Source organism: Doryrhamphus excisus, linkage group LG2 (genome assembly GCF_037039965.1).
Source record: "Doryrhamphus excisus strain RoL-2023G ecotype Guam linkage group LG2, RoL_Dexc_Guam_v1.1, whole genome shotgun sequence".
Taxonomy (NCBI): Eukaryota; Metazoa; Chordata; class Actinopteri; order Syngnathiformes; family Syngnathidae; genus Doryrhamphus; species Doryrhamphus excisus.
The window spans coordinates 13,834,730-13,861,664 of NC_136358.1; the positions used below are offsets into that span (position 1 = coordinate 13,834,730).

The 26,935-nt window shown below is 41.3% G+C and overlaps 1 protein-coding gene across 1 annotated transcript; it reads left to right on the forward strand.

Moving 5' to 3' along the window:
- The first annotated feature begins 203 nt into the window (after positions 1-203).
- rerg (RAS-like, estrogen-regulated, growth inhibitor) lies at positions 204-26,632 on the forward strand. The gene is made up of 5 exons (XM_058076860.2): positions 204-404; positions 3,696-3,836; positions 19,059-19,115; positions 22,223-22,296; positions 24,855-26,632. Exons 2-5 carry the CDS (start codon positions 3,776-3,778, stop codon positions 25,263-25,265), a joined length of 603 nt encoding a protein of 200 aa, XP_057932843.1. The 5' UTR covers positions 204-404; positions 3,696-3,775; the 3' UTR covers positions 25,266-26,632.
- Positions 26,633-26,935: the final 303 nt, after the last annotated feature.

Here is a 26,935-nt window from a genome sequence, read left to right on the forward strand (position 1 = left end):
GCAATTTTAAATTACTTTTCACTGCAATCACATTGCTATACTTTGAGCCTTTTATGTACTCAGTCTGGGTGTGCAGTGAGTGTATTGTAGATATTTAGTATAGCGTCAGAAACGTACTACCACTAGAGGCCGCTGTCCGTAGTGTTTTGCGGCCACGCAGCGGCATGCGGGGCTACCCTGGTCCCACTCATGCAGTGTTGGGAACTCCGCGTATAATATCACGGCTGCCCGCTCGCTTGAGAGCTTCATTTATGCCTGCTGCTCGCCCTGCTTCCATCTGTCCTCCATTCATCTACCCGTCCAGCAGTGCAGTGTCCACATCAGGAAGGAAAGAAGCAACTTTTATACATTTCTTACATCACCTTCCTTATTCGGGGAGATCATCTCTGCCTTCAGCCGTATTGGTGAGTCTTTTTCCGGGTTAAAAAAAATGTCACACAGGCTCCCATAAGGAATCACGAGGAGAAAATACTCCTCATACATTTCCAACATTTTTTTTAAAAAGGGAAGTGTGTCTAATATGATGATTACCCTCATCTGGTTTGATTCGCATCCCATGTTGCCACTGATACAGTACACTGTAAGAAATAGAGCTACATGTATTTCATATAGTCGTCTGTATTGTAATGTACACCAGAAGACCAATTAAAGGAGTTGACAGAACCAACTCAGTGACAATCCACTGTACCCATACAGTTACTTTAAGATGTTACAGATCAGTCTTCATCAATGTGCAGTTCCTCCTCTTCCTGGGCCCAAAGGACATAATTGACATTCACAAGCTGCCCTGGCTGTTGCATAACAATCCACATCTCAGTGGGTTTTGGGTTCACTCTGCTCATCTCATACATGATCTTGCCAAAAATATGTTAGTCATTGCTATCATTTAGATGTGTTTGATAGCAAGGCCTGACTTGAAGTCATCTCCGGGAGGAAATGAAGGCTTGATAAGTTAACAAGATGTTATTGGGCCCCTCATCTGACCCGTGCACTATACTAGACTCATGGAATGTGCTAGAATAACATCATTATTAAAGTAGCGGTACTACAATATGACTGCTATGATAAATCCACTTGAACCCTTGCAAGGAAACTTAGATGTGACCATATGCTGATGTGGAAATGCTGGTGTTTGCCTCCCACAGTTGGTGCTGTTACGCTACTGGTGGACCAGTTTACTGCATGCATATTTTGATGACAAGCCTGTGGTTTGCTGCCTTTCTATAGAGTGCTGCTCTGCAGCGGGTCTCCTCCCATGGACTGTGCTCTGTAATCTCCTCAACCTCAGCACCACCCAGATTTGTTTCTCAGGGTAAAAGAGGCACAAAAAGCCAAACGGGCACACAGCTGAAGGAAAATACATACGCTCACTTTGACAGTGCAATTATGAGTCCCCAAAGGGAGGCGTTCCACCCATGGGTAAAAAGAAAGCAGACTAACTTTGGTAACGTGACCTCTAATGTCATTAATTTTAAGTTGAAAGGCACGTTTTGCAACCACAGTACTTTAGGAAGTACATTTTGGACTCCAGTCTGACAATGAAATTATAACCTGGTGTTGTTTCTGTCTAATTACTATTTAAATACAGTATGTGTGTGCTGGTGATTCAACATCACACACATGGACACAAATGTGTGCACAAATGTGGTATTTTGAACTAGAGCTAAGCCTTAAGTGAGTCAGGGATGTCCAAACTTTTTCCACAAAGGGCTACAAACTGAATATCTAAGAATGCAGCAGGCCACTTGATATTTTTATGTATTTTAAAATCATTAAAAAGGCTAAAATAACTTACGTTTCAGTTTCTTATGTTTACATTTTTTCATTTTGGCTCTGTTTTTGTTTTAATTTTGTCTCTACAATGTGCAGCGGGCCAATAAACAACAAGCTGTGGGACGCAATTGGCCCTCGGGCCGCACTTTGGACACAACTGGACTAATCTGTTACTATTTTTGAATACTGTGTGCTAATTCAAAGTCTTTACCATTCAGTGAATAGATGAATGGATCACTGATTACGACTCACACAGCCAAGGATGATTAATACCTTTAAAGCGACCTTCAATCAATTTCTTCTACAGTCATGGAAAACAAGCGATAAGACCACTCTTGTTTCTTCAGTTTCTAGTTCTTTTTCATGCTCATTATCATGCCTACTACAACTACAGGTACATTTGTTTGAACTAATGTAATGATGCAATTTTGGTTATTATTAAGAAAATAATGGAAATGGCTCTCGCCCAAAGACAGCGAGGATAGGCTCCAGCACCCCCGCGACCCTTGTGAGGAAAAAGCGGTAGAAAATGAATGAATGAATGAATAATGGAAATGGTCAGCACTTGAAAATCTAATCAAATGAAAATCAAATGAAAATCTTAAGAGCTATTTTTGTTGTCATCATTATATTTGTCCAAACAAATATCCATTTAGCTGCACCAGGCATTAAAATAAACAACAAACTGAATAAACAAGGGTGGTCCAATCATTTTTTCTATGACTTGATTGAAACTAGGTTGACTCGGAGCTAGAAAATTAATCTCCACTATCATTCTACCTGTGCTTCAAATGCATTCTATATATTCCCCTGCAGTACACTTCTCTAACTAATTACTTTGCATTTAGCACTCTCTCCCTTTAGGTAATTACGATTTGAAAGCTGCCGTTTAGCTGTGACTTGAACAGATAATTGCAGCATATGTGAGTCTGTAACGCGTATGAGAGAGTGTGAGCAGTGAACAGGTCAGGAAATGGTTGCAGTGGGTGGATACTGAAAATGGCAAAACACAGGAATGACCATGTTGGCAGGGAGACTCTGAGTGGTGTTCCCTATTGCTGCTGCTGCTGCTGTAGCGGCTGCGTGGGAGATGGGCTGTGAGTGACTGCGGTAATATATGTGAGGTATAAAGTAGGTTTTTTAAATCAATCATAGGTATTCCGGTTTAACCAATCAACACTACACAAAAGGCTTAAAGCAGGGATCTCAAAGTCAATTTACTTGGGGGCCACTGGAGCTAGGGTCTGGGTGAGGCTTTTTCAGTGTTTTGATCTCAGTCATGGATGATGAGAGAAAAAAAAACAGACGGGCTCGTTCGCTTGCGTATGGGCAGAGCAAAATCGCGTCAATTGTGTGCGGTGTGCACACAGCTTTAAGCTGTCATTTTTGGGTTCATGAAACCATATGGCATCCATATCAAACTAGGCGGGGGCCTCAAACTCGCATCCTGCGGGCACGCGGGCCGCGAGTTTGAGACCCCTGGCTTAACGCATGCGTTGCAGGAAGCAGAAAAATGTAATACTGTGGGACAGTCTCACTCTAGTTAATTCGGCTGCCAGCAATAGACAGTTGCATCATGTAGACCTCCAGTTTGCACACAGTGTGCACAGTGCACTATAGGACAAGTTTAAGAATGCATTGCACAGTGCTGTGAGCAGCAAGTGTGCATTGCTGAGAGTCCAACATGAGACTCAACGCTTCGGGACAGCATGTCACTTACATTCATAATAACAATATAAAAGCTGTCCTGAACATCTCAAGGATGTCACTTTGACCACTGAGAGGAGTACATGGCCACCATGTATGGGCATGTGTGTGCCAGCAGGAAAGGGAAATGACTACAGTAGCTTCCCTGTATGTGTGTGTGTGTGTCAATGAATGAAAAAGTGCACACCACAAATTGCACATTTGTATCTCCACAGACGCTGCTTCCTCCTGTGTGGACAAGAGGATGGATGGTTGACCTCTGAGCTTGCTGACTGGCTCACTGCGCATTCTAATCATGGCCAAAAGTCCGGAGGTGAAACTTGCCGTCTTCGGCCGTGCAGGGGTGGGCAAGTCAGGTAGGCTGTGTGATCATTATCTATATTTATGGAGATACAGATCATTAATATACAGCTGCATACCGTAAATATCCAATTATCAGCAGAGTCCACAAGCGTGTGGTCTACAAAAGCAAACAATCCCCAGAGTCTATTACAACATCGGTTCTGTTGCTGCAGCATGTGGTCAAAGGGAGTTACCACTTTCTTGTGCAATACAATTGAAGTTATTATAACTATACATAATACGTTTTCGCAGTCAAATTAGAGCATTTATAGTATGTAAGATTTTATGAGATACATATTTAGAGATGTGTGTCCCTTTTGGTCAGATGCTTAAGCTAAGATTGTTAAATGTAGCACAACTGTAAAACTATGACTCAGATAGCAATTTACATAAAGTGCGTTTAAACCTGGCACGATTTTGAGCACTGATTTGTCTCTGTGTGAGTCATCATGACCTTCCCAAATCTTTTCTGTCAGAATTTTTATACTCAACATAAATTCCGCTCCACTTTGTTTGCAAAGACACAGTGTTTTTTTTGGCCTAAATACCTTCATTATCCCCGCTTAGTGTCCTTGGAAACAAAAAGCAGGGTCATTATCATTCCGAGATCCCACTGTAAGCTGCAGGAGCTTTGCTGCCCAGGTTTTACGGAAGCTTCGCACAATAACAAAAAGTGTAAAGCTTTGAAATCAGCTCTTCAGTAACACCTTCTAAGTAAAAATAATACAAGATGTTCATGTCCTTCAGCTTAGAAAGTGCAGCTGTAAAACACGACAATGGAGCTGAGCATGGCTGACAAGGAGTCGGCGACCTTAAAGTGCCAGGTTAATTCCTCAAAATCCTTGATAATCAGAATGGTCTATTCCTGCTTTGATGCCTGCAACCACAGATGGGGGGTATCGGGTTTGCAGCATGTCCAGCCATCCATTTAATACAACTGACACAACACCCACCTGGACTTTGGGTTAAGCATTTGATAAGTTAAGAATTTGCTTGGCTTCTTGCGATCCTAGAAATGATGAAAAATGTTGATTGTTAAAGCTAAAGCCATTATCTCACACTTCCTGCAAGAACACATACTCCTTCTATCCTGTTACACATGAGCAGGAATGTCACTGCAAACAATTATGGGTGATAATTCCCAAATAGCCGTCTATTGCAAGTATGCATGGGATCTTATCAGCAGACAGTCAATAGCTATTACTAACCATGCGCTGCTTTTTGGTTACAGTGACTCCAACCACCTTTTCTCTTTACTGCGCTCTCATCAACATACGTATCTATTCTCTTTGCGAATACAGTATGACGCATACAGCTCTGCATCATCATTGCTCTTTTCAAAAAGGACACACAAAGCAGGCTTGTTTGTCACATTAGAAGCTACACATAGCCTCGGCGATCTCATCAATAATGAGTGTACCTTGTCCAAACATTGTCCCTTTTAGCAGAGACCCACGGATGCAAATAAATATCCGCTGTAAATGTGTGTATTTGGGCTGTGAATTACCCTACCAGTGTTTTTGGGGACTAGGAATAATCTATATATTTTTTAAGGTTGCACATATACTATTTTCACATGATTCAAATATGTTTGGCTTCCGTTATATAAAAAAAAAAACATGACTGTTGTGATGCTTGGTTGTTTAAAACATTAAGCGCAAAATTAGTTTTGACATCTTAGAGCCCTGACGTCATAACGCAAATGACTGGAAGCAATATTTCCATTTATATGCTGTTGTGTCCACTTTGCTGCTGGATGATAGAAATAATAGGTTGCTAATGAGCGTGTCTGTTGGGGGCCTTTGTGTTGTTTAAAGGGTATGTGATGATGATGTGTTTTGGACCCCTGCACAGCCACCCACCACTAGCTTGTGGATAGACATAGTGGATCAACTCAAGTGTGGCTCCTCTGACAATTTGCAGCTGTTCATTCAGTGCACCTAAACCTTGTCTAATTACTGTGCCTATGACTAAACACGCCTGTGTGCTCACACATAGAGCGTTTTAACATTTTCTTTGAATACAAGTACATAGATCCCCGCCTATTCTAAATTCACTCCCTCGCAGATTTCATTTACTCAGCTTTTAAATTGGGAAAAGAAAAAAAAAACTCGGCAGTGTGGGGGCGAGAGGATACTTTGTCATGGACAAATATGCTATTCTCCTCAGGATAAGGCAGTATTTTCTGATCAAACTATGCATGCTCTGCTGACTGAATGATAAAGACTCTTTCAACCTGATGTACATAAATGGTAAATGTGAGCTGTGGGCTGCTCAGGCTTCTTTTTGATCATTGTTGTTTATGGCCATAAAGGAAAAAGGGAATGTTGGCATTCTCACTAAGAACCTCTTAAATTACGCTATATGTCTGATTTGTGAGGACCGGAGATAATACTAGACTTGGTTGTGCTGGCTCGATACCGTACATGCTCCAATTAAACACCTCTATTCACTTAACGCTTGTGTCTGCTATAGTCTAGTCCCATTGTTTTACAAAAGCATAACATTAGCGACAGGTCCAAAAACATTGACATTAGCAGCTATGGCTGTAGGCAACTTCCTCATGATTAACTCCACAAGATGTTAATAGTTGCATTTGAAGTACCATTAATGGTTATAGCATCCAACAGGTTTATCTACCTCTGCATGCGGTTTAAAATGTTGCTTGTTCCACTCAGCTGTAGGTATGTTACACTTATCGTACTGTTGTTTACAGTGAACTCATCCATCCGCTCATACAGTGAACTCATTAATGCTGGCTGAGCCTCAGTACCCCATTACAACATTGGTTCTGTTGCTACTGTGTTGTGCAATATAGCGTTTAATTGGCTCCAGTCTGCGACCAGTGAATTTGGGAATTTCTGTCAAGTCGGATTCAATATGGCTTAGAAAACCTGTTTACTTCTAACTAGGTTTTTAAAATATTAGAACACAACATTATTAGTCGAGAAAGCGACATCGCTTTTTGATCCTTTGATGTCGGCTCTTCCTATCGTTGTGAAGCAGAATTCACTAATTTTTTCAGATACTATGCAAGAAAATTACTTTTTTTTCCTGGCCAGTTTACTTCCTGTAAACAACGACACCTAGTGGCCAATATAGAATACTACATTCACAAGTAGAATACTTCTGACTTGTATTTTAGTTCATATAGTTAGTTCATTTAGCCTTTTTATGCTTAAAAATGCTTAATTTAGGCCATGAATAAGTACAATTTTAAAAGTGATCATTTATTAATGAATTATTATTAATGAATTATTATTAATGAATTACTTTTAGAAAAAGCATGATAGTGTGAGGGCGGGATGTTTGAACCCCGATGTAGTGAGGGATCACTGTATACTCTTTAATATAGTGACTCTGTGGTCAAGGAGATCTATGTTTTCCTTTCCACTTTCTCATGCACTCCAAATGATTATTAAAGTATAATGAAATTGTTATAAAAAATGAAATACCAGCAAATTCCTCTTTGTGGTGTTGATAAATAAACACCCAGGCTATAATTACAGCATTACACCCTTTAAAATCTTTTCATTTTTTCTTCTTTTCGTTTTTATCTGCGAATGTTAATATCGGTTTGTTTTGTGTCAGTCATAATCTAATAAAAATATAAACTAAACAGATCATATTACCAATAAAGTCAAAGCAGGATATGATACCCGATCTAATCTTCAACAATGCAAGTCTGCTGAACAAACAACAGAGGTGTGCGTTTTAATAAAACACTTTTTTAAGAAATGAATTTCATAACGTGATTGTGTGCCAGGCTTGTGAAACATCTCATCACACTCCCCACCCCATCCCTCCCCCTGCACCCCAGCTTGTCTGAAGGCCAGACAGCAGAACAAAAACATAAGGGTGCGCCAAACCTGCATCGGCCTCACAAATCCCGCTGTTTACCACCTCCAGGGAGCAATGAATCTGCCGACTGTACACGTCAATGTACACGGAGGGGTGGAGCGGTGGGGGTGGGAGGGGTGTTGGGAGGGGGGGGTGTAAACAGTCATCCAGGGGGCAAGCAGGCCAGACCAAACCACAGGAATACTCTGGACAGACAGACAAGATGCGAAGTCAAAAGGTTGACTCTGAATGTTTTTTTATATAAACTGCAGTGCTTATCGTCTTTCAGATCTATTTCCCAAAATAATTTCTTGTTTTTATAGCTTAAACCTAAGAAATATTGAATTCATCTGGACTGAAAGTTATTCCGCAGCTTTATTCAACCGAAAAAAACCCAGAAATCCATCAGTATGACGCATAGGTTAGATTATGGTGTAAAGCAGGGGTCTCAAACTCGCGGCCTGTGGGCCAAATGCGGCCCGCGGGCCAGATGCTGCCCGCAGGATGCTGGTTTGAGGCCCCCGCCTTAATAGCTTGATATGGATGCCGTATGGTTTCATGTAGCCAGAAATGACAGCTTAAAGCTGTGTGCACACCGGACACAATTGACGCGATTTTGCCCCGCCCATACGCAAGCGAACGAGCCCGCCTGTTTTAGTTTTTCTCTCATCATTCATGACTGAGATCAAAGCACTGAAAAAGTGTTTTTTTTTTAAAACCTGATGCACCCCAGCCTCACCCAGACCCTAGCTCCAGTGGCCCCCAAGTAAATTGAGTTTGAGACCCCTGGTGTAAAGGAGAAGATAAATGTTTAATAAAAGACACATTAATTACATCCAAATAATATTTTAAAACATTTCTTTTGGAAAAAGTGGCATGGTCCAGTCAAAATTGAACATTACTTGTACTGCATCTCAATAGATGCTATACCGAATTGATAAGAAATACACCATTTTAGCGTTTACAGTTGTATCTGTATCCTCTCATTTTATTCTGTTTCCACCGCAGGCAGTCATGTTCAATGACCCAGGTTTTTTTTAAAAGCCTGACCTGTTATTAGAGACAATTAACTCTCCTGTGACAATAAATCAGCCACACCTGATGCAGCCTGCAGCAATGCACACCATTGTAGGAGAAAGAGAAAGGGATTTCTAACCCTGCTGGCCTGTCATCAACACCCTGATCCAACCTGCCTGCCCTTAATATTTAGTATGTTTCTAGGAAAGGAAGCGTAGCAGCATGTCCTGCTGACCTTGCAAGTCATTTTGCACAGTGCAGGTCACCTGACAGTGGAAGGGCTGCTGCAGGGAGGAAATAACAGCATTGGATAGTCATCAATTAACTGATGAGATCTTTACAGCCATTAGCTCCAGGATACAGAGGCACCACGACAGTCCCCCGTCATGCTACCGCTGCAGCATGTTTGACGCAAAAGAGCCGGTTGTCTCTTTGACCTTCATGATTACATTCCTCCACCAGTGAGCGGCCATAAATGATGAATGCAGAATGCAGTATGGGTTCTTATCAGCACAACTGTGGTTTTACTCTTCCAGATAAGAGATTTGGAAACAATCCCGAGTGGCTTTCAGTATGATTGAATGTTTAGGGTGATGTGCGTCTGCCGCATAGAATGTTAAGTGGCTTTTATGGAGCTTAATGGCTTGCACAAGACCTCCCTGAACTTAAAGCAAAGACGTGTGCTTGATGCCTAAAGAAGAAATCATTTCATTCTGAACCAGTCTTGTGTCCTTGTATCGGTTCCTCCATATAAGAAACAGCTCTTGATCACCGCAACTAAATCTTTTCTATGAGCAAAAAGCAGACACATCAACAGAATATCCTTACGAGGACATCCCGTAGCCATTATGGAACACTTGTTTGTTAACTCATTCAATACCAAATATGCATTTATATGTCGTTAAACCCGAATGCTTGCTCCCATTTGTACGTCTTTTAAGTTTTTTTGCACGAGAGGTGACGACGCAACTGCACAGTAATAGAAGTCACTGCAGTTTTGGGTCCATTTACACACTCAACAGCAAGGAGGAAGTGGAAGAGCATGGAGGAGTGTAGCGTGCAGAAGGTTACGCATTGGAGGGAAACTTTGACACATGCATACAAGCATTGTATTTGTTGTGGTGCAGTTGTGTAGATATTTGAGCATTCACTAAAGAAAAAAATATTGTGTCAAAGTCAAAGAATTTCCCAAAAATATGTTTTTTTTTCCTGAAACTTACCTATGTTCTACTGCTGATTACCAAAGAACAGGAACAAACAGTTTTTTCCTAATGAAAGATGAGAGTCTAGCCTTTCTTTTGGTAGGTTCCATGTTTACTGTATATAGCCATAAAACACAATATTTTGTGTGCCTTGGAAAATCTATAAAATTGTCTAAAATTGCTGGTGCTGAAGGGGTTGAATTTTGAAAAACGGCCGGGATGAGATTCTTCCTCATTGTTCCCTGACCTGAAACTACTTTTCAAAAGGTTCCTTGAGGATCCAACACAATCCCCCTGGTAGGCTTCATTCTGTTCCTCCATTTATAATAATTACATGCATCATCTTGAGCACTCAGGTTGTTCACTTGTTGAATTATTTTTAGTCCGGAGGGTGTCCTCAACCTTGGCATATTGTCTGCTTGCCCACTCACTGTAATGCTGACGCTGTCTCTGGGTGGTTAGACCCAGAAGACAGCGTGAGTGGTTAGTTCCTTTCCCAGTATTGACAAGTGCTGCTCTCTGGAGGCGTTTTTAAAATGCCTCAGTGGATCTCTACGTGTATTTTATTTGATAATATAACAGTGACTCAACATTTTATTTTCTGTGACGCATTCAACCGCTTTGTATTACAAAAAAAGCACAAACACTGATGTAGCTTTCAGAAACCTATTTCAGTTTTTGAACATTTTATCACGTCACCTCTCTACAACTCAGTTTTAAATGCATTTTGTCAAACTAAAGGTGATTATCAAAGGCAGTGCAAGAATCGTGTTGAATTGGAAGTTTTTTTAAATTTGAAAACTGATAACATACTACAGTATAACGCCATTTTATGACTTGGCATGAGGAAGTGGAGAGGAAAGTGAATAGATATATTGTACAACATAGCAGCAACACAACAACTGTTGGAATTAGGGAGGTTACTTTCGGTCACAACCATTCCAGAAGAATATCAGCAAATGTACACAAACATAAGATTGCACACAACTTCCTGGTTGCTACATAATAATTACAGGCAAGTATGATATTGTTGTGACCATACGAGTGGGTCATGTCCGACATTTTGAAAATAATGGGCATTATTTATTGACGTCAGAGCAACCATTATACAGAGTTTAAATGATCGTCAACACTCAAGACTTCTTGAGGCCAATGTTCTTTGCTACAGAAAGAAGTATGCTGATTTTCAATGACATTGAACGGAAACTGGCCAGGGTAACGAAGGTCAAAGTTCACTGCAGTGATCCCCCCCTCCTCATCTTCTCAAAGGTTGCTAATGTCAGACAGATAAAATGTCAACGCTCTACCTGTTATACAGTGAAGAAAATAAGTATTTGAACACCCTGCTATTTTGCTATTTCTCCCACTTAGAAATCATGGAGGGGTCTGAAATTTTCATCGTAGGTGCATGTCCACTGTGAGAGAGATAAACTAAAAAGAAAAATCCAGAAATCACAATGCATGATTTTTTAACAATTTATTTGTGTGATACAGCTGCTAATAAGTATTTGAACACCTGTGTATCATCTAGAATTCTGACCCTGAAAGACCTGTTAGTCTGCCCATTAGAAGTCCACCTGCACTCCATGTATCATCCTGAATCAGATGCACCTGTTTGAGGTCGTTAGCTGCATAAAGACACCTGTCCACCCCATACAATCAGTAAGACTTTAACTTGTAACATGGCGAAGACCAAAGAGCTGTCCAAAGACACTAGAGACAAAATTGTACACCTCCACAAGGCTGGAAAGGGCTACGGAGCAATTACCAAGCAGCTTGGTGAAAAAAGGTCCACTGTTGGAGCTATCATTAGAAAATGGAAGAAGCTAAACATGACGGTCAATCTCAATCGGAGTGGAGCCCCATGCAAGATATCACCTCGTGGGGTCTCAATGATTCTAAGAAAGGTGAGGAATCAGCCCAGAACTACACGACAGGACTTGGTCAATGACCTGAAAAGAGCTGGGACCACCGTTTCCAAGGTTACTGTAGGTAATACACTAAGACGTCATGATGTGAAATCATGCATGGCACGAAAGGTTCCCCTGCTTAAACCAGCACATGTCAAGGCCCGTCTTAAGTTTGCATATGACCATTTGGATGATACAGAGGAGTCATGGGAGAAAGTTTTATGGTCAGATGAGACCAAAATAGAACTTTTTGGTCATAATTCCAATAAGCGTGTTTGGAGGAAGAAGAATGAAGAGTACAATCCGAAGAACACCATCCCTACTGAAGCATGGGGGTGGTAGCATCATGCTTTGGGGGTGTTTTTCTGCACATGGGACAGGACGAGTGCACTGCATTAAAGAGAGGATGACTGGGGCCGTGTATTGTGAGATTTTGGGGAACAACCTCCTTCCCTCTGTCAGAGCATTGAAGATGGGTCGTGGCTGGGTCTTCCAACACGACAACGACCCGAAGCACACAGCCAGGAAAACCAAGGAGTGGCTCCGTAAGAAGCATATCAAGGTTCTAGCATGGCCCAGCCAGTCTCCAGACCTGAACCCAATCGAAAATCTTTGGAGGGAGCTCAAACTCCGTGTTTCTCAGCGACAGCCCAGAAACCTGACTGATCTAGAGAAGATCTGTGTGGAGGAGTGGGCCAAGATCCCTCCTGCAGTGTGTGCAAACCTGGTGAAAAACTACAGGAAACGTTTGACCTCTGTAATAGCAAACAAAGGCTACTGTACCAAATATTAACATTCATTTTCTCAGGTGTTCAAATACTTATTAGCAGCTGTATCACACAAATAAATTGTTAAAAAATCATGCATTGTGATTTCTGGATTTTTCTTTTTAGTTTATCTCTCTCACAGTGGACATGCACCTACGATGAAAATTTCAGACCCCTCCATGATTTCTAAGTGGGAGAAATAGCAAAATAGCAGGGTGTTCAAATACTTATTTTCTTCACTGTATCACTATTTTATGCATATGTAATCATTTAGGAATTATTTGTTATACATGAACCCTAACGAAAATCGAGCTCTAGCTTACTTTCTAAAAACACGTTTATAGTCTTTGTGGGCCCGTCTCAGTGAAGGTCTGGCGTCTATCATTGGCCTTCCTCATCATGAAACCAAAAAATACGTGGACAAATACAGCGTCCTAACCCAATGTCCCTCCCGTTTTAACCTCCGGAATGTGAACTCTTGTTTATTGCATTTTCCGGAGGTGTGAAATCAATGAGGGCTCTGGTGTCCCATTTTACAGCGCCTCAGGGTCCCGTGGAGACCTTGGTTATTGTGTGCCTGTGGAGCTGCTCTAAAAAGCACATGGGAGGGGACTTTGTCTGATTTTTATTCAAAGTAAACTGGTATCCAGATGAAGAGACAAACATTAGCACTGTGAATGCAACCTACTTGGGGAAAAGTGTCTTATATCAAAGTAATGGTGTGAAAAAGCAGTGCAAACAAGGTTAAATTGCGGACATTGTGCTCTTGTGATGCTGCAGATTGGATGAATGAAAGACAAGCATGAAGCGTTAGCAGCAAGTCTATAGTGTGAGAGAGTAACAAGCCCCGCGTGCAGTGAAATTCCTACCCCGCATTGACATGACTAAATCAATTAGCAGCTGCACTCTTTGGCGCTCAGTTTGTGGTCTCATATTGGTCGGAAAAAGTCAAAGTGCCAAAGCACTAATAGTCAGATAGCTGACACAGCTAATTGGTGTGTCAACCTTTTAGCAAGTCTTTTTCCATGAGCAGTTTCAATGTCTTTGTCGCTCTGCTGCAGCATTATACGTTGACTACTACATTTATTTGATTTGTTTGGGAATGAGTATGCCAATCTAAGCAATTGAGGTACTCAATATGAAAAATACAAATCAAAGTGCTAATTGACTACTTGAGGCTAGGAGTCCACTGGGCCGGAGCCAGTTGGTGGCAGTTCGCGCGAAAGATTATATGATTGGCGCTTAGTGACTCGCTGTGGCGCCGAATTAATGTTCGCTCGGCATGTTGCCATATTGCTGCGCCACAGCAAGCCACTATGCACCAATCACATAATGTTTGGCGCGAACTGGCACCAACTGGTGCCGGCCCAGTGAACTCCAAGCATTACTCCAAGCAACTTGGCTCGCGCCATTACATTCCAGTGGATTCCAATAGGTGGATTGTTTGCGACATTTGGTTCCACTTGGTGGAAGATTTTAAACATTTAGAAATTTTCTTGCCGCCAAACTCAATTTTTGCCGCTGGTACGGACCACCACGAGCCAGTTGGGAGGCAGTTTGAGCCACTAGGCACCTTATTGGCACCACTAGGCGCCACAGCAAATTGCATTGGTACGAACTAGCACCAACTGGCGCCGGCCCAGTGGACTCTTAGCATATGAGCATGACGGGGAATGAAAAAGCACATCCTATTTTCCTGAAAGCTGGGATAATGCCGCAAGTTACAAGAATTTGCAAAGCATTGTCACCGATGAGTCAACGGGGACGGTAACTAACAATTAAGACGTATGTTGTTTAGAAAGCAAAGATATCTGGAAAGCATTTTTTTTTCCAGTTACAAAAATACAAATACATAAAATAGAAATCAGTCATGCGTAACTTAAAACAAAATTGCATCACTATTTGAGCTGTCAACTGTCAACATTTAAATCGTACACAATTTTATTTACCAAGCAGATCTCCTCTCTGAAATAAATGCACTGAGTGAGTCTCGTGTGTATTTTGTCCAGACAACATCATTCACGGGTGATGATATGTTTACTGTGGCCTTGTATGTTACTGTTGCTCTGGTAACATTATACTTCCCACATCTCCTCTGATTGGAAAAGCAGTCGCTATCTGATCTGGGACGGGACTGACATTATGGGATATCTTACTTCATTTCCATTAAATTGGGCTTGGACTGCCGGCGGTTTCACATATTTTCTTTATTGTGAGAAATACAGCTTGTGCCAATGCAGCGACTCCATTATGGAGTTTGTGGATGCAGACGTGCCTCAGGGGGAGGCGGGTGGTGAAAGGAACTCTGGGAAAGCTCTGAGACTGGGGAGTAGTGGTGTGACCTCCTGTTGAGGAAGTGGCTTTGTTGCTTTTGTGGATGATTTGCCTGCCTGTCTATCTCTGTTGACTAATCAGGGTGGGGAAACATCTCCCACAATTTGTGGAAAGTGACTGCAATTTTAGATGTAACAATCCTAAATGTTAAATGAAAAATATAATACTGAGAGCTCCTCAACAGTTTCTGATGACATAAAGCCCTACATCAATAAGATAAGCACAAAGCACAGTTGCAACCTTTTCACCGGCTACCGGTAACAAGGAATGAGGATATTGATTATAGACAAGGTCTTCTTTTTCATCTGGGTAATATAACAGAAAATAACATGATCACATTTACTGTGGGAGAAACCATCATCTACAGAGACCAACAGTCAAGGTAGTTATTCTAAGCACCTTTTTATATTTGTAGGCCTGCTTTTTGTTGTTTATTTTTGCTTTTATCTGAGCTTACAAACACAGCCTTCGGTAGACTTATACTACAGATTAGCTATTTTCAGCAAGGTAATATATAATTTTTATAGTGAGAAAATAACCTGAATGACTGAAGTATTACATTAGTAAACAGTGGCAAAATTACAGTTACTCTATAGCATTGCTTCCCAAATAGTGGGGCAGGGTGTCTTTGGGGTAAAAAACCCCCACATTTGTACAGAGTGTAAGGTGCCTCTGTCCACTAGAGAGAGTCAAAAGTCCCAGAGCCGAGAGGGAGGCTGATGTCAATGCAGCGTCACAACGCATTATGGGAACGTTTTAGAAGAGTTGTTTTTTCATTTCAAAATAACATTGGTACATTTCAGTATATTCCTGAGGTATTGTTAAGTTCATGTGTGATGAATTTAGTGTTGTTGCTCCGAACCTGGGGTGACAGGGCCTACTCCATCGCTGCCCCCACCCTCTGGAACTCTTTGCCCCATTCACTTCGTGCATGCCCTGACCTTCCCAGTTTCAAAAAACAACTAAAAACCCATCTGTTTAAATCTGTTCTTAATGTCTAACTTTTTATGCCTGACTGCTGTGCCCCGCCCCGCTTTTTCTCATGTTTTAATTGTGTATTAACGAATGAAGATTGTATTTTAATGTATCTTTTACTCTGTTTACTTGCTTTTATTCAACTCCATTCTTCTGTAAAGTGTCTTTGAGTATTTTGAAAAGTGCTATACAAATAAAATGTATTATTATTATTATTATTGTTACTGTTCTTAGTAAGATGACACAGGGGGTCAGACTGACCTCATTTTACATCACGTTTCAATGGCTGGTGAAGTGAGTTACTCTTGAACTAACGAACAATGCTTTGACGAACACAGTGTTCAGTCTCTCACATAGTTAGAAGCAGGGTCCATTCACTAGCTCTGTTACTTGGAATATATGTCGCTAGTACGCCACGTCCTGGGTAGCCCAATAACACACATAATGGTAGCCCGTATACTGCACAATATCATTTTTGTAGTACTGTAAACTAAAGAAACTGTGAGGCACTGAAAATTTGACACACACATGTAAAAAGGAAACTGTTACTCATGCAAATTGGTTAGAAAAAAAAACAAAATTTTTTGCTTGGTATGTCCCAGTTTTGGTACCAAACTAACTTGCCAAAAATGCAACATGTTGGATGCAGTGTGTTGCGGTGGCTTGAACCGCCGTGCTGTCATGCTGTTTACGCAGCTATCACCAATCCGCAGTGGAAAAACTAAACCAGATCACGGTTCACCGTTCCAGAGCATAGTGTGGCGACTGTAGTGCTTGGAAACTTGCTTTTATGTGCACAGCTGGCCGAGCCAACAAGACTAAAAGTGACAGAAACACAATAGCTCCATTCCAGCTAAGCTGCACTCCGGTAAAGGGTTGTTTTTGTAGCCCTTGTGATGTCTGTGAGAACATCATGAGGCTGTTCCAAGGAGTAACACAGTATCCTCTCTCCAGACAGCCTAATGGCGCTGCTAATTACTTTCTCTTTGTTCGCAATTAGCCTGTTGTTGTAATTGTAATGCTATCAGCATTTGAACTGAAGCCTTGATTTCATCCCCCAACAGTGTTGATGTTCTATTGTAACGCTATTTAATAGCAATAACCAAGTTTATCAGTGAACATAATTGTGTATAGTTTTCCAGTCAGCCTGTCAAGATGTTAAAAACACCACCTGTCCACAGTGGAGCAGATGTATCTGCAGATTAGTTTAAGGACACGTGATGCATCGAATGTGTTAACAACTCCAAAGTAAATTATCATAACATAAGGGAGAACATTTTCCTCACTGCTTACCTTCATCGGTTTGGTCTGCATGCACCTGAAAGTCAATGACTTGCTACTTGCACTGCACAGCGCCTAAATGTATTCTATCAGATCTTCTTCTATTACACTGCCGCATTAATTAAGGGCCATTGCATATCATTAAAAATGTGCCACACAAGTAGCGCCATCAGTGCCAGTGAATCGTCCCCCTTTGTCCCCCTGGTGATACTGTTTCCCTGTGCGATCCTTTTTGGAATCTGGGCCATGATGTCCATATTAAGGCCCATTAACAATGGCTCCTCTTTTCCGTGCCTATACATTTATTCTGTGGCAGTGAAAAGCGGGAGATAATGTTACGTCTAATGAGGAGCGGACTTCACACACCATCGGTTGTTCTACTCAGTTGGAATCCAGGTCAGTCCAGCGGAGATCCACTGGCCACAATATCAGGTACACCTGATGTTCTTGTCTATAAAAGTCGAACATGAAAATAGCTTCATGTTGTAAGGAATGATCTTCAGTAAAGTGTTGAAGGGGTTAGGTAGGCCGCATCCTCCTGCAGCTCCTCCCTGGCTGCAAAAATGACAAATTGAGCTGACAAGCAGTGCCGCTATGAGCTCCATAGGAGTGTAATGAAACGTGGCAAAAGGCACTATGCCCAACATAAAGGCTTTTTCTTAACCCGTCCCCTTTGGCAATTTATGAGCTCAGAAGAGAGGCCTGGTTCTAATGGATGTTTTTAACCCCCTCCCAACTTAAGAGGCAGTGCTGCTTCATCACTGACATGAGGACACAATCATACCTGCCGGGACTCAAGTGGACCTCTCAGGGTCCTTTAATGTGACAGCCCCTGCAGGGAGATGGACCGATTGAAGTGTGTATTTGTTTGGTGTATGGACTGTGTAAAAGAAGTGGACAATAGCAGATTCAAATTGACAGTAAGAGACAATGCATTAGGAAGGATTATACAGTGGTATTTTCCCCATAGTATACAAGGCAGAAAGGCTGCCCCCTGCTGGCCATTACAGGACACACTTCTACATTGCCATGGAAAGATTTAGCATCCTTGAGTCAGGGCTAATAACACATCAAACATATATCACACCCCACACCATCTCGGGTAATGGTCCAGACTTTGTCCTTCACCCACCAGAACAGAGCCCCTTGCAAGTTTAGGAAGCCAAAGCTAAAATAAAATTAATTTGGCTTGTATCCGTGCTCATCCGTGCTTCGTAATACCACCCGGAGATGACACCATCATTAAGAGCATGAGTCACTGGCTTTGGGATGGAGCTTTTCTTTTTCATTTGTAATAAGGATGCAGCATGGGGATGTTGACAAGTCTGTTTAGTGCATATTTATATGATAGCCTTGGGACATTTAGGCAAACTTTGTAAAAAGTCAAAGGAAAGTACACTTTTACTGAAATGTCAATATAACCTATATTGACTATATTTTTACCTATATTGACTATATTAACAGTTACTATGGTACCTATTATGTCATTGTATGGTCATATCACCTCTACTTCAGTTACTGATTGTAAAAGTACCAGATGGAGGGGTAGGATTTAATAAGCTTTGCTTCTTCCTACTCCTTTTGGACATGTGGAACTATGAATTGATTATGCGATTCACTCAATTGTAACCTGATGCATGTTAAAATAAATTAATAATAATAATAATAATACATTTTATTTGTATAGTGCTTTTCAGAGTACTCAAAGATGCTTTACACTAGAGAAAAAGAAATAAAAATAGAGTTGAGTAAAAGATGCATTAAAATACAATATCCAAACATTCATTCAGAATTAAACCATTAGCATTACCATTTATGAAACATTTCTGCATGTATTCCTAATGTTGAGTAAAGGCAGGCAATGCCATTCATTCTATTTGATACATGTCATATGTGACCTGTCTCTGCAGCACTGGTGGTGAGGTTTCTGACTCGACGCTTCATCTGGGAATACGACCCGACACTTGGTAAGCGATGACTATTAAAAAAAAAAGAACTTTAACCATGCACACACCAATTTGCATTTCGATGTCATCCTCTCCATTCATCCGTATTAAGTGCCTCACATTCACATTCGAGACAAAAAATGCCATAATTGCAGGCTTTCTGTGTGTCTTTGTGTCTGCACAGCATATAGGTATGTAGCGTGAAAAGTACATAGAGTGAATGGGTCAACAAACAAAGGCGAGCTCTACAGGACATTGCTTCCTAGGTTACCACAAGAGTAATAATAAGTAGCCTTATTGAAGATAGTATTTTGACGGTGTGAGTAAATCACTGCATGTTGAGTACTGGTCTTACAAATGCATCATTACTGCAAGAACTTTGTCTCTCTGAGTCCATGTACTACAGTACAATATATCTCTCTAAGTATCCCTCCCATTAAGACTGTGGTTAAGTTGATTATCTATTTAGCGCTCATCCCTTGCTCCTGCATGCTAACTGCCTACGCTTGTGTAACAAATGATGTAAAAGGCACCTAGAATGTGCTGTTCCTACTTTTCATTAAACATTTCTCCCCTCAACTGCAGCTTCATGTATTCCAATCTTCAAGGTCCCATTTTATAGATTTTTTTTTTTTTGTTACAAGTTTCAGATGTCCAACAGTAATGTATTGGAAGCATTTGCCCCAAATCTCGCCTTAATGCTGGAATGTAGCCCTTACTGGGAACACGCCAGAGTGCTTTTGTGGATTTTATCCACTTTTTACATACTGTAACTCCGCACCGGTCCAACGTAATAGATGCCATACATCTTCAACGACGCATTAAGGACCGGGATAGTAGGACATAAATGCTACACTGCTAACATTACACTCCCGTTTTAACTACGCACCAAAAAATATTGAGCTGGATAGCTGACAAATCTCCAGGCTTTATTTGAAGATGTGTAGCGAAGCCTGTTTATTTATGAATTCCTTTTAATTTGTGTCAAATTGGGGTGGGTATATACACAAGCTATTACGTCCATGAGGAAGGAGGTTTTTGGTTTATGATGTTGTAAACACCTGGAACTTCAAAAGCGAATGCTTACATACCTCTTGTCTCAAAAGTCACACGAACATGTGAGGGAGATGAGAGACTTTTCACTGGTGTAGGGCTCATAAACAAGCTCTAGGGACATACAATATTTTTATAACGTCATTAAAAAGTGTTTTTTTTCTCCTTTTAACAGCCTGAATGAGGATGAGAGAACCCAAACACAACAATAAAAGTATGAGAGAAAATAATAGAGAACCACTGCATTAAAGGTGTATATCGTATTTATGAGTAAAAAAGTAGCATTTTTGAGAACGCGAGTCATTTTTACATGGATGTTGTAAGAAACCTTGGGTAGTGACAGCTCACAACCAAAAAGATGGCTTCAGCGTTGAAAGGATGCCTATAAACACAATGGGTGCTGTTAGCAGCAGACAGAGTGATGGCTCCAGAAATAGAGCATCCCACAGGACACAGCCCTGATTCTCCTCCTCAGCCTGCAGCCAAACAAATAAATCCTCACGCAGCTTCCACCTCTGGCTCTCGGTGACATTTCATTGACGTCACTTGAGCCCCCACAGAGAGGTGAAGCACCTGGAATACGGCAGGGCGAGATTTGAGCTTCCCGATGAGACATTTTGACAGGAATAACTCCAATGCTGACACTAACGCAACAGCACACCATGATTAATACAATATGCACCAAAATAACTTTCCATGAGGAGATTATCGAGTGAACAATATCCTGGCTGGTCCACTAAAATATTATGAAACAATATTAAGAAGCTACATATTGTTACTTGGAATGAATACCTGTACAAACATCTAGGGCATGTTTGCATTCATCTGCTTCAATGTTTTGACTCTCTCTCACCACTGAAGTAAAAGACAGGCAGCTATAAAATTAACTGAAAGATTTAAAGCACACTGAAGAATGTTAAAAGCCAGCAAAGGTCGTACGTCCGTTCAGTTTAAGATCTTTCACTTCAAAAGCAGTGGTAAAAGTAGAGTAGAGTGCAGGTAGATGCAACCTGGTGCAAAACTAAAATGTATCTGACTTCAAGAGATTCAGACTAAGAGACTGATTAAAGGCTCAGGAAGTGTTTGCATTGCATTTGGGAGATGTGATTTTAACATTACTTTTAAGAAAAGTACAATGACAAAACATCTATGACAATGACAACTTACCATTGGTCCTCATGAGGCTACATTCTTCTGTGTTCAGAGTTTATGCTATTAGTCCTGCCTTCACCCACCCAGACAAAGACTGACAAAAGAGCTCACTCCGTTCATGCCGTTGTTCTATGTGTGCTGAAAGGTGCTGAAACCCACGCACAGAGTGAATCCCCTTCCTGCCTGTTTGGAGGCGATAGACAAGGACAACAGACACACGTGCACATGGCAGGCAATATTTCCAGGCAAGCAAAATCATCGACTAAATTAATTTGTTTATTATCGTACCAGTCCGAGGGACCACAAGAAAAAAAATCTTACAAAACAAGAAATGATTTTCCCTAATACCAAAAGCATGATGCACGACAGTCTTTAAAGACAATCAAATTCTTAGTGTAGAATCACATAAAGTTAGTCTGAGAAATTAGTTTGAGAAAACAGTGCTCAAACCCCTCCAGTTAAGATTACTCTAAAGCCCGGAACATTCTCTGAAGAACAAGGGGACCTCTGTTTACACAGATGTGCTTTTACAAGGGGGTCAATTCAAGCAGATAACTCCAGTGGCCGTCTATGCAGCAAAAAGAACTCCAGGGGTCATAGTTCACACCTGAGTTCATAAGCTTGAATCCTGCTATTCACACTGGTCGGAGGTGAAAATCAGGTTATTGCAGCAAAAACACACGGAACCATGTGAAAAAAATGCACACTGGGAATGTAGTCTTTTTTTGCCCATCATCGCCAATCCTTATTTGAGACATGAAATCATGTCTTATATGTGACATATCTCACATCAAGATGACTCCTTTATTAATAAACCTGGCATCACTGACAAGCCTTGAACGATTAGTGATTATTAAAGGTGAAAATTGTCAGAATTCCCCAAAATAACCTACATTGTGCAAACTGTTGTTTGTGCCATACAGAATCCACCTACCGCCATCAGGCCAATATTGATGATGAGGTTGTCACCATGGAGATTTTGGACACAGCAGGCCAGGTAAGACAACTGTCCCTTGAATTCTCACCTCTTTCTATGTGTTGTACATGCAATACGTTGAAAATGATCCAAAAAACAATGATCAAGAAAAACAAAAACACAATTACAAAGAATTGTGAAAAAGTTGATGTTTATAACAATGCTAAAATTCAGGCTGCTTTTTTTTCTTTAAATGCATTCATTCATTCATTTTCTACCGCTTATCCTCACGAGGGTGAGTGTGAGGACCAGTGCTGGAGCCTATCCCTGGACTGGTCGGACGTGACTGGTCGGCAGCCAATCACACGGCACATAGACAAACAACCATTCACACTCACATTGGACATATGTACAGTGAAGAAAATAAGTATTTGAACACCCTGCTATTTTGCTATTTCTCCCACTTAGAAATCATGGAGGGGTCTGAAATTTTCATCGTAGGTGCATGTCCACTGTGAGAGAGATAAACTAAAAAGAAAAATCCAGAAATCACAATGCATGATTTTTTAACAATTTATTTGTGTGATACAGCTGCAAATAAGTATTTGAACACCTGAGAAAATGAATGTTAATATTTGGTACAGTAGCCTTTGTTTGCTATTACAGAGGTCAAACGTTTCCTGTAGTTTTTCACCAGGTTTGCACACACTGCAGGAGGGATCTTGGCCCACTCCTCCACACAGATCTTCTCTAGATCAGTCAGGTTTCTGGGCTGTCGCTGAGAAACACGGAGTTTGAGCTCCCTCCAAAGATTTTCGATTGGGTTCAGGTCTGGAGACTGGCTGGGCCATGCTAGAACCTTGATATGCTTCTTACGGAGCCACTCCTTGGTTTTCCTGGCTGTGTGCTTCGGGTCGTTGTCATGTTGGAAGACCCAGCCACAACCCATCTTCAATGCTCTGACAGAGGGAAGGAGGTTGTTCCCCAAAATCTCACAATACACAGCCCCAGTCATCCTCTCTTTAATGCAGTGCACTCGTCCTGTCCCATGTGCAGAAAAACACCCCCAAAGCATGATGCTACCACCCCCATGCTTCACAGTAGGGATGGTGTTCTTCGGATTGTACTCTTCATTCTTCTTCCTCCAAACACGCTTATTGGAATTATGACCAAAAAGTTCTATTTTGGTCTCATCTGACCATAAAACTTTCTCCCATGACTCCTCTGTATCATCCAAATGGTCATATGCAAACTTAAGACGGGCCTTGACATGTGCTGGTTTAAGCAGGGGAACCTTTCGTGCCATGCATGATTTCACATCATGACGTCTTAGTGTATTACCTACAGTAACCTTGGAAACGGTGGTCCCAGCTCTTTTCAGGTCATTGACCAAGTCCTGTCGTGTAGTTCTGGGCTGATTCCTCACCTTTCTTAGAATCATTGAGACCCCACGAGGTGATATCTTGCATGGGGCTCCACTCCGATTGAGATTGACCGTCATGTTTAGCTTCTTCCATTTTCTAATGATAGCTCCAACAGTGGACCTTTTTTCACCAAGCTGCTTGGTAATTGCTCCGTAGCCCTTTCCAGCCTTGTGGAGGTGTACAATTTTGTCTCTGGTGTCTTTGGACAGCTCTTTGGTCTTCGCCATGTTACAAGTTAAAGTCTTACTGATTGTATGGGGTGGACAGGTGTCTTTATGCAGCTAACGACCTCAAACAGGTGCATCTGATTCAGGATGATACATGGAGTGCAGGTGGACTTCTAATGGGCAGACTAACAGGTCTTTCAGGGTCAGAATTCTAGATGATACACAGGTGTTCAAATACTTATTTGCAGCTGTATCACACAAATAAATTGTTAAAAAATCATGCATTGTGATTTCTGGATTTTTCTTTTTAGTTTATCTCTCTCACAGTGGACATGCACCTACGATGAAAATTTCAGACCCCTCCATGATTTCTAAGTGGGAGAAATAGCAAAATAGCAGGGTGTTCAAATACTTATTTTCTTCACTGTATATGTATATATGGACAATATGGAGTCGCCAATTAACCTAGCATGTTTTTGGAATGTGGGAGCAAACCGGAGTACCTGGAGAAAAGTATCAAATATAGAATATACAAATTGAAAAATATGACATTGTATCGTTTGATTTTTAGGACACCTGTGAATTATATTATACTTACTTATATCGCCCACATCAGAGGTCCAAACTTTTTTATGCTAAAATATGCGAAAAATATGCGAAAATATTAGAATAGACAATACAATAGCCTAAATGTCATTACTTGTCAATACGCTTTAATGTTAGTATTAGTGTGACATCATGTGATATATTCAATATTTCTACTTTGTTTTTGGAAAATAACTTTCTGTCACATAACCATTTTATTAAATAAAAATAGAGTTGTGGTCCACACATGGACCCTGAGCTGAACTTTGGACACCTCTAAACTTGGATTTGTGTGTCCTTCTTACGGATTAATTCTAGAGTCCTTGAATGCACCGTCAGTTCTAAGCGTTTTGCCTTTGAGGTTTCATATACTTCAGGTTTCCCAATAAAGCTGCATTATTGCATGAGAGGTGATTGCCATTCATGCAAGCTCATTCTAAATTGCTAAAACTCTTCTCTTAAGGAGGACAACCAGCAGAGAGAAGGCCACATGCGTTGGGGTGATGGCTTCGTCATCGTCTACGATATCACAGACCGAGGAAGCTTTGAGGACGTAGCGCCGCTCAGGAGTCTTCTAGAAGAGGTCAAGAAACCCAAGAACGTGCCTCTGGTTCTGGTGGGCAACAAGTCCGACCTGGACCACATTCGGCAGGTGACCACCGAGGAGGGCGAGCGCCTGGCCGCTGAAATGGCGTGTGCCTTCTACGAGTGTTCGGCGTGCGCTGACGAAGGCCGCGCCGTGGCCGAGGCATTCCACGAGCTGTGCCGCGAGGTGAGGCGCCGCAAGGCCGTGCAGGGGAAGGCCAGACGCCGCAGCTCCACCACACACGTCAAACAGGCCATCAACAAGATGCTGACCAAGATCAGCAGCTAGGGGAGACTCTTTACAACTCAAGAACCAAAATAATAATAAAGCATTTCTCATGTACAGTAAATGTTTGTGACTGGCGCTCAAATGGACTCGATGGAGTGTATAATTTATCACCCTAAAGAGCAATATATCATCCCTTTAGTGCACATTCACGCAGGAAACTACACTGTAGATTTTACAGGGAGAATCTACTTAATAATTAGCCCACCTTGGAGTCGACTGCATCCTGAGGGACAGAAATGGAGTCTTGCCGTTGCCCTATTTCTGACAGCGCAGGTAGATAACGTTCATGGATTTATTCCTGGAAGCTGGTGAGATACGAGATCTGTCTCCATTTGACTCAATAAGTGAGTCGGCGAGGACATAATTCTGATTGAACATTCATGTAGCCGTCTGTATATTGTAGGGGTGTCACAAGATAGGCCGTTCACGAGACGAGACCATACATGATATTGGGTCTATGATGCTGAAATATATGGCTGGACAAATTTAACTGTCACAAAACAATGCAGGGGTTAGCATGTTAGCCACACAGTCAGGAGATCTGGAAGATCTGCGTTTGAATATCCGTTGGGTAGTTGGAGTTCATATGTTCTCCCCATTTCTCCGGGTACTCCGGTTTCCTCCCACATTCCAAAAACATGCTAGCTTAATTGCAGACTCCAAATTGTCCATAGGTATGAATGTGAGTGTGAATGGTTGTTTGTCTCTTTGTGCCCTGTGATTGGTTGGCCACCAGTCCAGGGTGTACCCCACCTCTTGTCCTATGTCAGCTGGGATAGGCTGCATAGATAGCGGCATAGAATATGTCACTATACACAAATATTTTAATTATTATTATTATTTAATAATTTTGCATGCATGACCTAGGCATGATGCTTTTCACTGTTGAACTTTCCACAAATTGAAACAAAAACTACAACTTCAAATAATGACGGGAGTTATAGCTGCTAAAAAGTAGGTCCGAATTACTTCTAGCTGCCCTGAAAAAACAAAAATGTATAGAATACACGGTGTGTATGTCTGTGTGTGTGTGTAGGGCTCAAATTGACAACATAACAGAACAGCATGTCAACCCAAAGGCAGGTCGAAAGTGACTGTCAATCCTCTTGCTTAGACGACTCTATTTTATTAAACGGTAACACACGGGAAGACCCACTGGGATTATCCAGGAAATAGAACAAAGCACATACACGCAAAATAAGCGACTAACTCGCATACATCACACACCAAAATCTGACTTGAAACACTGTATTGTAGAGTATAGATAAGCCTTAAGCACCACCGCAATTACAGTACTCAAGTGTATTATATATATATATATATATATATATATATATATATATATATATATCAACCTATATATACAGGTATATATATCTGTGTGTGTTTTCCTCTATGTGACCTGTCAACATAATGTGCACTTAACAGCAATTAAAAAACGTATTGCACCGTAAAGTCTGTTTTTTGGTTGTTCCTATGAATGCCACTGTTACTGTTGGTACTTGTGGTCATCGGCATAATGGCCCCTCCCCCCGTTTCCTTTGTCACACCCAACACAGATTAGCAACGCAAGATATGGCGGAAATATATTCACATTCTGACATTTAATATCGGTAATTAGGTTACTACGGAGATGCTGAAGGAACACAAAGCAGTGCATAAGATGCTTG

Excerpts from the sequence above, each read along its gene's own strand:
- rerg (XM_058076860.2), top strand. The coding sequence starts at position 3,776 with ATGGCCAAAAGTCCGGAGGTGAAACTTGCCGTCTTCGGCCGTGCAGGG. Across the intron at positions 3,837-19,058 it reads TGCAGGGGTGGGCAAGTCAG|CACTGGTGGTGAGGTTTCTG; the intron begins GTAGGCTGTGTG and ends CTGTCTCTGCAG. Across the intron at positions 22,297-24,854 it reads TTTTGGACACAGCAGGCCAG|GAGGACAACCAGCAGAGAGA; the intron begins GTAAGACAACTG and ends TCTTCTCTTAAG.